The sequence below is a fragment of the Perognathus longimembris genome, chromosome 11 (genome assembly GCF_023159225.1).
Source record: "Perognathus longimembris pacificus isolate PPM17 chromosome 11, ASM2315922v1, whole genome shotgun sequence".
NCBI classification, from domain to species: Eukaryota; Metazoa; Chordata; class Mammalia; order Rodentia; family Heteromyidae; genus Perognathus; species Perognathus longimembris.
The window spans coordinates 35,516,404-35,528,476 of record NC_063171.1 but is presented as its reverse complement, the minus strand read 5'-3'; the positions used below and the strand labels follow the sequence as shown (position 1 = coordinate 35,528,476).

The 12,073-nt window shown below is 40.0% G+C and overlaps 1 protein-coding gene across 2 annotated transcripts in view; it reads left to right on the top strand.

Moving 5' to 3' along the window:
- The window catches only part of Atf6 (activating transcription factor 6), a 164,666-nt gene extending 152,947 nt beyond the window's left edge, over positions 1-11,719 (top strand). For both annotated transcript variants that reach the window (XM_048357850.1, XM_048357849.1), the window contains exon 16: positions 10,943-11,719. In XM_048357850.1, the coding sequence (XP_048213807.1) occupies positions 10,943-11,151 (209 nt within the window). In that variant the 3' untranslated portion in view covers positions 11,152-11,719. The remainder of the gene's footprint in view (positions 1-10,942) is intronic.
- The last annotated feature ends 354 nt before the right edge of the window (positions 11,720-12,073 follow it).

The following is a 12,073-nucleotide window of genomic DNA, read 5'->3' as shown; positions in this document are numbered from 1 at the left end:
CTTCATTGTGCTGGTGGCTTTAGTGTATTCGTGTTTGTAATCTTTTAGGTAGATGCCCAAAAGTGGGGCTGCTGGGTCATAGGGGAGCTCTATGTTTAGCCTTCTGAGGAATCTCCATACCGCTTTCCAGAGTGGCTGAACAAGTTTACATTCCCACAACAATGAAGTAGGGCTCCCTTTTGGCCACATCCCCTCCAACATTTGTTATTGTTAGTTTTCCTGATAATGGACATTCTTACTGGGGTGAGGTGGAATCTCAATGTTGTTTTGATTTGCATTTCTTTTATGGCCAGTGCTGTAGAGTACTTTTTCATATGTCTCTTGGCCATTCTCATTTCCTCTTCAGAGAAGTCTCTTTTTAAGTGTTTAGCCCACTTGTTGAGGGGGCTGTTGGTTCTTTGAGGTTTTGTTTTGGAGGAATTTAAATTTTTTAGTTCTGCATATATTTTAGATATGAGGCCTTTGTCCATTGTATGGCTGGTAAAGATCTTTTCCCAATCTGTGGGCTTTCTGTTTATCTTGCACGCTATGTCCTTTGCCTTGCAGAAGCTCTGCAGTTTGATGCAGTCCCATTTTGGACTGCCTACTTCTATGATGTTTCCCCTCTGAAATTTTATTATTTCCCTACCTCCATTCAAGTGTCCTTCTGTTATAGGTAAAGAGAATCATACCCTTTTTTATTGCATCTGCTTATTATGTGTTCAATTTGGTATGAATTTGTCACAAACCTCTCAAGGAAGAAGTCCCTCATGGGACTTGAACTCAGAGCCTGGGCACTGTTCCAGAGTGCTGTTGCTTAAGGCTAGCACTCTACCACTGTAAGCCACAATGCCACTTCTGGTTTTTGTTTTTTTTTTCCTGGTGTTTAATTGGAAATAAGAGTCTCATTTTTCCTGCCTAGGCTGGCCTTGAACCACGATCCTAAACTCTCAGCCACCTGAGTAGGTAGGTTTATAGACATGAACCACCAGTGCCCAACTAGAAAGAATATTTTTTAAAATATATTTGTTTAGTTAGGTGGTGCTGGAATTTCAACTCAGGTCCACACACTGCATTTCCATCCCAGACAATTTTTATGTTTATTTTTTATTTATTTTTGCTGGCCCTGGGACATGAACTCTGGGCCTGGGCACTGTCCCTGAGCTCCTTTTACTTAAGGCTAGTGCTCTACCACTTGAGCCACAGCACTACTTCTTGCTTTTTCTGTGATTAATTGGGGATCAAAATCTCATGGGGATTATCCTCCCCTGGCTGGCTTTGAAATGCAATCCTCAGATTTCACCCTCTTGAGTAGCTAGGATAACAGGTGTGAGCAACTCGCACCTGGCTAGAATATTTTTTATATCATGTTACTCATAAGAATATTCTGACCTCCTGTACATACTCAAAAATATGTAGAGTCAGAGATAGGCATATAAGCATCTTTTCAAATAGGTAGACATAGATGTTTCTATGGTCTGAATGTTTGTTTGTGCTCTCTTGATATAGATAGAAGACAATCCAGACTCTAGAATCAGACTTGAGTTCATATTTGGTTCTGCTCCTTCACTAGCTGTGTGCTTTGAGGCAATTTATGGAAATCTTTGATTTCTTATATATTAATATGGGAGATATACTAGACACTTCAGAACTGTTTTTAATAACTAAATAAAAGAGTATATGCCAGTTCCCCTCTCCTACAACTTTTCTCATTACTGAAAACTACTTTACTCCTTTCTCATAAAAACATTTTACTATGGTTGTATGGCTTAATTGTGTTATTTTCTGAGCAGACAGAGCCACAGAAGTATGTATGTCTGGTCTTTAATAGTGTAACCAAATTAATTTAAGTAGGAAGCAGTATAAAAGTTGAAAGCAATGTCGGAAATGTAGCAAATTCTCCAGTAATCCCTTAATAATCCTTTATTTCTCTAGATCTTTTTCAAATAGCCTGTTCCTGAAAAAGTCTACTTAAGAAAATGCTGTAGTAGATTTTTGTGTCTGTGTTACCAAAAGGGACAGGGTTTCTCTGTGGACTTAAGAGGCACATGGTACTTTTTGAGAATGTCCTTTTACATTGGACTTATGAAAGACAAACCAAACCTAATCATGACAGTGTGACTCATACATCAAGTGGGATATGCTGTAGTATGTTGGACATGTGTCAAAAATATCTTTTCTATATTTTTTTCTATACTTTTAACTGGTGGATATGAACAAAACTGAGAAACTTCTTAGGTCCTGAGAAAATAAGTCAGGCTATATAAAATTGAAGATTGAGTTGACCGTTTCTTGTTGTCTCCATCTTCTGCCAGATCTTTCTTGCACACAACTACCAGAGTGACCTATTTCAATAAAAATATATCCTTTCTGATCCTTTCTTAAGGTCCTTCACTGCCTTCCCACTGCCCCAGGGATATATTCTAAGCTCTGTGAACTGCCCTTCTCACCTCTCTAGCCTCATTTTCCTCCTTTATACCCCACACTGTTCTTAAGCAACACCTTATATTGAACATTGCCTCATGGCATGATGCATTTACTAATAGTTGTGTCTTTCTAGATTTTCCCCTGCTCAGCTCTTGCTGAAGAGTCCTCGGGTTTAGAGCTCAAGTAAACTTCTTTAGAAAGCCTTTCTTGTTACCTCTCCACCACCCTGCCCCTAGACAGGATAGGTACCCCAACTCTCACTATACTATGCCCACTTCACACTTATGCTTGCTATATGGGTTTACATGGCTGCCATTTTTACAAGATGGCAAATGCTTTGATTAGGAGCCAGATCTTACTCATCTCTGTTTCTCCAGCTCCCCACACACTGCCCAACACATAACAGCTGTTAAGAAAATATTTGTGTAATTGAATCATCTTGATCATAGGAACCAACTCCCATTGGGAGAACATCAATCATAGCTTATGGATCTGAAAAAAATCCTTGCTTATAATGCCCTGTTCATTGCATCTGCTGTTAAGGTTACATAATGCCTATGAGGGCAAAAAGCATACGTGATGACTGCACTTTACAGTTTAGGGGAGTTTGTAAGGCTCAGCTGCAGTCTGAAGTAGCTTTGTGTGTTTGGAGGTTTTTTCACTAGGTGAACTAATAGTGTGAAAATAAAGTCACTGTTTGTCGATGGAAGAAGTTAGGTACACTTGGACCCACCTTCTCTGCTTTATGGCCTGAATTTTCTAAGTTATAAGCCAAGCTAATTTTCAGCCCTGAGCTTGGCTTCTGTGGAGACTAAGGTTAACCCAAATAAACTGTGTGGTGATTCCAGTTCCTTAATGGGAAGGCCTCAAGGTTTTCATGCAAGAAGCTTAGAAAGAAGAAATGGCAAGATTTCTGGTAAGAAGTAGTAAGTGACAAGAAGCTGTTGGAAGAACTTGTCTTAAAAATAAGCTAGGAAACTTGCTACATTGTCCATTGCTTTCTTAACTCTAAATGAAGGCTTAAGAAGAATTTGTCTTTTGCCAGATATTCTTCTGTGAAACTGTCTAGTATGTGATAGAGATCTGTTGCTACAACTCTGTTTCCTGCTGTTCCTCCTCCTCTTCCTCCTCTTCTTTATACTATCCATAGAACTATTTTCAGGATAAACAGATAAATTCCAAGTTGTTTCCAATACAGCAACTTCCTCTGGATTTTTTCACTGTCTCCTATCATCATTCTTAGTCACACTTGTATTAACAGTAGAAAAACTCTGTAGTATTTCCCTTTGTACAGTGGGATTTCAAGTATTAAATCTTTAACTCTTATACCACCAAAGCACAGAAACAGCAGTCATTGTGACTTTCATCCATTAGATGGAGAAAATAAATGAAGTATGGATTGTGAATTCATTTATTTTTCAGAATGCCATGAAGCAGGGCCAAGGATGCAGCTCAGTGACAGAGCATGGCAAAGCCCCGGGTTGATTCCTTGCACTGTAAAGGACGCACGCGCGCACGCACGCACGCACGCACACACGCACACACACAACAATGGAAGGAGGTACCAGGGCTGGTAATTCTAAAGGTTCCTCCCTGTGCTCCACAATGAAGTGACACATAATACCTTTCAGTGCTTGCTGTATTAAAAGGTGTATGTTGTATACTGTGATAAATACTTGACATAATTAAGTTTAACTCTTGCTAAATCCCTCTAGTTTCCCTAAACTACAGATGAAGTTACAACCAAATTGAAAGAGATGACTTTCACACCTATGACTGATTTTAAAGCCTGACATCTCTCTGCTGTGACACACCTCTTTGCAATAGCAGTTCTCACATTTTATATCATTTGACATCCTGAAAACTCTCCACAAACATCATCACACTTAATCCTTAAGTGTGAGTGGGAATATGAGGGGGTTTTATATCTTTGGAAATAAATAGCAATCCACTAGTCAGAGTTTAATAAAACATAGGTCAGCTCATGGTGCTCCTCCTCAAACCCTCCCATTTCTTTGCATCTCTCTAGAGTAAAGACTGGAATCAGTATGACCTCTAAAAAACCTGGTCCTGTGGTTCCACTCTGACCGCATCTCCTTTTACTCCTCCCCTAGTCTTTCTGCCCAGCACACTGGCCTCCTCCCTGTACCTCGGGTACTATGTGCACGCCAGCCTCAGGGCGTTCTTACTGCATGTAATGCCCTTTCCCCCAGACAGCTCTCTCAGTTCTATCAGGTTGGGTTTTAGTTTTGTTTTGTTTTGTTTTGTTTTGTTGTCCTGGGGCTTGAACTTAGGTCCTGGGCTCTGTCCCTAAATTTCTTTGTGCTCAAGGGTAGCACCCTACCACTTGAGCCATAGCATCACTTCCAGCTTTTTCTCAGTAGTTTATTGGAGATAAATCTTACAGACTTTCCTGCCCCAGCTGGCTTCAAACTGTGAGCCGCAGATCTCAGCCCCCTGAGTACCTAGGATTACAGGCATGAGCCACCAGCGCCCAGCATCTATCAGGTTTAACAACAAAAACTCAACTCTCTCTCTCTCTCTCTCACACACACACACACGTGTGCTTGCTCACATATACACACAATTAACTTGCTGTTCAGTGCATGCAGATCAGTCTAAATTTCCAGTCTAACCCATATACGTTTTATATCTGCTTTCCATGCCTTCATTTTTTTCTTTCTTCTCATTTTCAAACACACTGTATATTTACTTACTTCTCTAGTTTCTTGTCAGCCCTGCCCTCCCTATTAGAATGTAAATACTGGGAGGATGTAGTTACCTGTTTTGTCCCCTTCTCAAATCCAACACCTTAGACCAGGCTTGGCACATGTGACTCAGAAAATATGTGGCAAATGAATAGTCTAGAAAATAGGAGATCAAAAAAGGCTAAGTGCTTTTCCTCACAATGATGTGCCCTGGAAATGTCAGGGCCAAAAGTGACTCTGGCCTCCAGCCCACATTCCAAGCTGCTTCAGTGGACCTCACTAGGCTAAAATACAGGGAAAGTTTGTGGTAATTTTATAAATACACTACAGTTCATTGTGAATACCTTTTATGCACTTCACATTTTTAAAACAATTATTTAATCAGTTACTATATCATAGAGGCTGCAGACCAGCCTTCTTTTGGACTATCTCCAAGAAGTAAGAATAATGAAAATGAATTATATAACTTGAAGTAAACCTAGTTATTTCTGGGCTTTTGATCCCTAAGGTCTAAAATGAGAGACTATGCCATTTCAAAACCTGCTCAGCTCTAATTTATCTCACAAAAATGGATAAAATGGCCATTTTCTTTGATATTTGTTTGTCAGTATAAGGTATACAGTTTGTTCTGGTAATGAACCCATGAGAGGGTACTTCTGTAATTTTCCTCTCCTAGAGATTATCATGTTTGATTCTTTCCCCTATAGTTGTACAATTGTAGGCTTTCATCTCACTGTATTATACTGCAGGATCTCTGGGCTCACCCCGTCTGTGCTGCAGGGAGGCTCCAGCCACTGAGCTGTCCAAGCTGTGCCATGGCCAGGAAAGCCAGAAGGCATGTACACTCCAGGCCAGGAAATAAAGTCAGTAAGAGTGGCATTTGGGTCAGGAAAGAAGTCTGTCTACAATATAGAGCTGCCCTCTGAGGCCATTAGCTGGCCATCTATGCAGGTTTTGGCAGTAAGGTTATATGCAATGTTTGGCATTGAAACTGGAGTTTTAGACCCTAGGTCCAAAGCTCCTGGAGTTCTATGTGTCAGGTCCTGCCATCTTCCCCTGTGTGTCAAATAAAGAGACATGGTGATGGGCAGCCAGGGAAAGAGAGCATTTCTGCCCATCTTTAGCCATCTTCTCAGGTACAGATATGAGTTCTTTCACTCTTTCTCTGCCTTAAATATTCCTCATACTAAATCCTCCCCAACTTTATCAAGAAAACTTTAATTTCTTTCAGCAAAGTGAGTATGTGGCCATTGCTAGAAGCTTTTTGCATGTGTTCTTATGTCTCCAGATTTTTCCATATGCTGAAAGACAAGTACTTACTTGCTCAGTATTCGTTCCAGCTGATGAGTAAGAAGTTGTATTTTTATTCTCTTTACCCCTTCATTTTCACCCTACCCCAGTTTTTGCCAGACATTCCTTAAGGAAGTTAAGCCTCTTTTCTATTATTTTAACACTGTTCAATTAAACAGGATAATTATGTATTAGTTATAAGGTGAAATAAGAATTGTGGAGTTCTCATGGAAGATTTCTGAGAAGTGAGACTTGAAATGAGTCTTAAAGGATGAAGAGAATTGGACTGGATAGAGAATGTGGGTAGAAAAGAGCAGAAAAGTGTTTTGGTTCTTCTTGTTTTCTTTCCACATACTAGCCTGCATGGCATGTTGAAATGGTCAAAATCAGGACTCAGGTTGAAAATTAAAGATTGCTAAAGTAGAATTAGCTTATGGAAGTTCTTGGAAGCCATAGTAGAAATGTGACATTTACCTACTTAATGAATGATCATATTCCTATCTCCCTTATTTTTCTGCTTTTTTTAGTTGTGGTTATATGTTGTTGCCCACCAATGGGTGTATTTTATCCCTATATGTGCATTCCGATTCTAAAACAGATACAGGCTGGCCTGTCACCAGCCAAACTGGCATAAGACAAATGACTTTGTTAGGATTGGTATCTAAGTCTGAATAGAAATCTGTTTTAGGGCTGGGAATATGGCCTAGTGGCAAGAGTGCGAGCCTCGTGTACATGAAGCCCTGGGTTTGATTCCTCAGCACCACATATATAGAAAATAGCCAGAAGTGGTGCTGTGGCTCAAGTGGCAGAGTGTTAGCCTTGAGCAAAAAGAAGCCAGGGACAGTGCTCAGGCCCTGAGTTCAAGGCTCAGGACTGGCAAAAAAAAAAAATCTGTGTTATTATATGTGCTTCCTGGAAAAACACTGGTGAAATTTTGTCACTTTTTACAATTAAACTTTATGAAAAAAATGGATATTTACTACTCTTTATGGTCAGGGCTCTGGTTTTTAGTGTTAGTCATCCATCAACTAACAGTCAGTTGGCAGATTGTGCTTAATTCAGTTATGGGCTGTTCATAATTTTACATTGCCTAGACATTTTCTGCCTCTAATGACCAGACACTTTTTCTGGCTTCCGCAGTGCTTCTGCACTCAAAAACACGTTTATTTCATTGCTTATGTTTAAAGCCATTCTTCCCTGACTAATATTGAAGTTAAAGTATGCATAATTAACTATACTTTTTTTCTGACTCAGATTAGTGTTTTAACTCATTCTGTCCACTTCAGAAGGCCCAAAGCATAAAAGATAGACTTTTATCCATCTTTTCAGGTAACTTGACTCTCAGTTTCTTTTGTCACAAAACCCTTGACTTAACTTTAACTAACATGGAGACCATGTCCTCAAGCCCTCACAGTCATGCCTGAGTTTCCCTTCATGGGCTTTTTCTCTCCTGATCCTCTTAAGCCACCAGAGTCCTCAGATTCTAAATCCCTAATTAGAACCCACTGTGATATTTTAAATTTATACTGAGGAACAAATCATGGCAAAAGTTGGAGGAGTCCTTTCCATGGGTGCCCACCTACTAAAACACAAAGCCTTCAAGTAAAGGATAACTGGGATCTCATCTGCTGCTAGGAAGAGTTTTAGGGTCCATATGCTGTTTCAGGATGCCCCTCAGCCCAGGGCCAAAGAGGCTTACAAAGATCAGGAGCTACCATGAGCCATTTTGCAGTTTGTCTTCTTTTATTACAGTAATTCAGACTTGATTGTTATGGTGAGACTATCTCACTGGCCATCCCAAACCCCTTTATAAGGTCCCCCAGAGCATACCTCAACAGTTGTTGTAGTCACTTTAACTAGCCTGTAGGGGTAGTGGGTTACTCTAAACATTAAAGTAGTCCCATCAGAGGTTGTATATCAGAAGATATAGTAGACCACTTCCCTAGCATGTGTGAGGCCCTGGATTCCATCCCAAACATAGTAGATAAAGTATCCAAGTTGTCTTTCAGAAGGAGTTTTCTATATTCAGCCTTGGGCATTCACTTATTTGTACAGTTGGCTTCTAGAAATCCTGACAGTTTTCTTGGTCCAGACTATATCACCTTCAGAAGAATGAAATACACAGAGTCCACTGTAAAACCACTTGGACTTAATACTACCATGAGTCTCCTGGTTGGGCTTAAATGGCTATTTCAACCATTGCTAGGAACTCCCCCCAAAGTTTAGAATCATATTGCAGCTTTACCTTCAAAGTATCTGAGCTTATATTTCCAGATTTTCCATTTCTTCTTGATATTTAGGGTATTAAAAATCTACAGTTATCAGTTGCAACTATACCAGGCTCATGGCCTCTAACGACTTCTGCAGGTGGTTTGGGCTATATTAAAGAACTAGTCTTGATCTTAAACTGTCATCTGGATTCTGAGTTAATCCAGGAAAGCAGTAAAAATTACCAATGTGTATTGCAAGTCTCTGACATGTGTTTTCCATTATTTGGTCTTCTGTGATGCAGTGGGTGTATGAACATGTGTGTATATGTGCGCATACACACACATACACACACAAATGACTATGGTTCCAAAAGGAAATGACTAGATTAATGTCTTGAAATCTGAACTTGGTCTTGGGTCTGAATAAAATGACTCCAAATACATTAGCAGGATGTCTTTCTTTCATCCCCTACTTTTTGGAAAAACTCTTTGATGAGAAATATTAGCTAATTTATAGGCATTGAAATGTAATTCCCTAAAGATAAGCAAATGATCTGATAGCCATTACTAAGAGCACAGATTGTAAAAATTGGGACTAACCTACCATAACAGTGGTCTTAAAGAATAGGCTGAGTACTCCGCAGCAGCCAGCTGTTCTTCATCTCTGGTGAGACTGGGAAACAAGCAAATTACTCATTTGCAATGGGAGAGACTTATAATAGCTTAATAGGAGCTTTATCATCATTAGATACTGTTTAAATATTGGAACAGATAACCAATAGATTTAATGGATTTAAAACAGAATATATTATCTACTCAGGGTACTAAAAATGGGTAGGCTATTAGATCTGCATAGTAATGTTTAACTTTTTGGTCTAATTGAAAATCTGATGGACTTTGTTTCCAAGACCATACACACAATACTTGATACAGTTTTGGTGACCTTAAAATCTCCCTGAACCCTTTGAATTTGCCCCTAATTCAAGACATCCCCAACTAGATGATCTCCAGAAGTGTTTCCTAGCTTCCTCAGTGATAAGCTTTATGGCTTACTTTTTCCAAACATAACAGTGGAATCTGGAGATCAAATGTCAAACTTTGGATTTCTTCCTCCAGATTTTATAATACTTGATGTGCACAGTGTCATAGGGAACAGAAAGGACCATGGAATTTTACTTTTAAATCCAGTTCTTTGCCATAGAGAAGCCAAATGCTTAATTTAAAAAAGCTCTGGTTGACTTTGTATCAGCTTCGTGGAAAGGCAGCAGTACAGGGCTGAGCTGTCCCAGCCCCCAACTCCACAGTTCACAGATGGAAATAGAAAAATGGGACGCCACGTTAGCTACTAAGCAGTCTTCCAAATTCACACAGCTTCTAACACTACTGCCGTGATTGTTCAGCTGGGATTTTATAATTCTCTCATCAGCTTAATGCCCATGTTTCACTAACTACAAGTTAGAACAGGACCACCCAGGATTACAAATTAGGGAGTTATTTGGCCCTGTCCCTAAACTATAAAGAGCTTTCATTCAGGAAGAAGGGAATGTAGTATCTATCTGTGTGTTTTAAACTCATGATAATGAAGTAAGCCCATATGTTAAGCATGATTCTACATGGTTTTCCCCTTCCCTCCTACAATACTCCCTACTGTGCCTGCAAGTCTATACAGCACTCAGTCCCATCTCATATTGTAAATCTAATGTCTCCATATATGGAATCAGGAACTCTGGAATATAGATTGCCACAATAAGGAGGTGTTATGATAATGATCGCTGGAAAATCATAATTATCAGATGACTGCGGTTTCTTATCAGTCTCCACTGTGTCTTTTGTTTCTAAGATAAACCTTTAAATTCACAGTTGGGAGAATCTTAAATGAAACTGGAAATTGTATTGATGAATAGAGGGTAAGCAGCCTTGACCCCATTCACATGTCTGACTCCTTTGACAATTGTTTCCATTGGAAGGAGGAGGGCCTAAGTATTCTTACCTCCATTCTACACTAAAATATGTTTTAGTTGCTCTAATCATGGTAATTCACTTCATAGAAATCATATAAAAGATATGTCTGTGGACAGGTACACTCTGTACAGTTAACTCTGATAGCGGCCCAGCCCTTATTGAGCCAACGAAGACTCTGAGAACTAGAATTGCAGAGATGGCAGGCTAGCTGTAGCTCTGCTGACTGACCATCAAAGTTCCTCTGCACCTTTGAAAGTATATTCACAGTTCACACCCTTAAAGCTCACCCATGTCTTCAGAATGAAGGTCATGGCAGAGACACGTATTCTGTTGAATTCTAAGCCCTGTGTCTATTCTTCTCTGCAGAGAATGTGATCAACGGGCAGGACTATGAAGTGATGATGCAGATTGACTGCCAGGTGATGGACACCAGGATCCTTCACATCAAAAGCTCCTCAGTTCCTCCTTACCTTCGAGATCAACAGAGAAATCAAACCAACACCTTCTTTGGTTCCCCTTCAGCAGCCACAGAGGCAACCCAGGTGGTCAGCACCATCCCTGAATCACTGCAGTAGTGACCTGGAGCTGTGCCGGAAAACTAAGACTGCAGCCCTGGCAGCCAAGAGCAGGAGAGAGAAATGTTGCTTTCTGCTGCCTGAGTGGCACGCAGAGACTTCCCTCTTACAACAATTGAAGGAGAAGAGAGAGAACACGAAGCTGCTGTTTTTCACCATCTACCCATCTACTTGGAAAGCGCTGGCCTTCACATGTGAGAGAACATTGCTCCAGAAGCAAATGTAGCCTGCAGCTTCCAATGTTACTGGGTGTAGATCACGTCTCCGTAGCTTTCTCGGTTTTTCTAGTTCTATTTTTTTTGTGTTTAAATAGTCACCTTCTTTCAAATAGGATCCACTCCCCTTTTCTGCCATCTCACTTATGGATACAGTAAAGAGATTTTTATTTAACATTGTAGCACATGGGTGCTCAGGTGATTTCCATTGCTTTGGCTTTTTTGTTCCTTTAAAGCAGACTGTGTGCTTGAAAAAATAAATTTCAAAACCAGAATGGCCAACAACACCCCACAAAGAGGAAAAACAATTTAAGGCTTTGGTAAAAGAGAATATACTCAGTTGGTAAAGCTTATTTTTACTGTTGATTTGTGGTTCACCTATGAATCAGAATCTGTTGGGAGTCAGCAGACACACGGTTGAGAGAATGGAAAAGGAGAGGAGGGTCCGTGCGCGACAGCTGAGACAGAAGGTAGCTCCATTAATATGTGTGTCTAAAACATTGAAAGTTGAATGCAATTACAATTGAAGATTAAAGCCATAGCTGCTGTTTGTTTCAGAGCTCCAGGCCACAATGTTAACTTGCAGATTGTGTCTTCTCTTTACTCATCAGGTGTGGGTTCTCCACAACCACAGACAAATCCTTCATTTTCATTGTGAATCTCTACCCTGTTACATACCTCTATTAAATCTGATACCAAATTCAGCT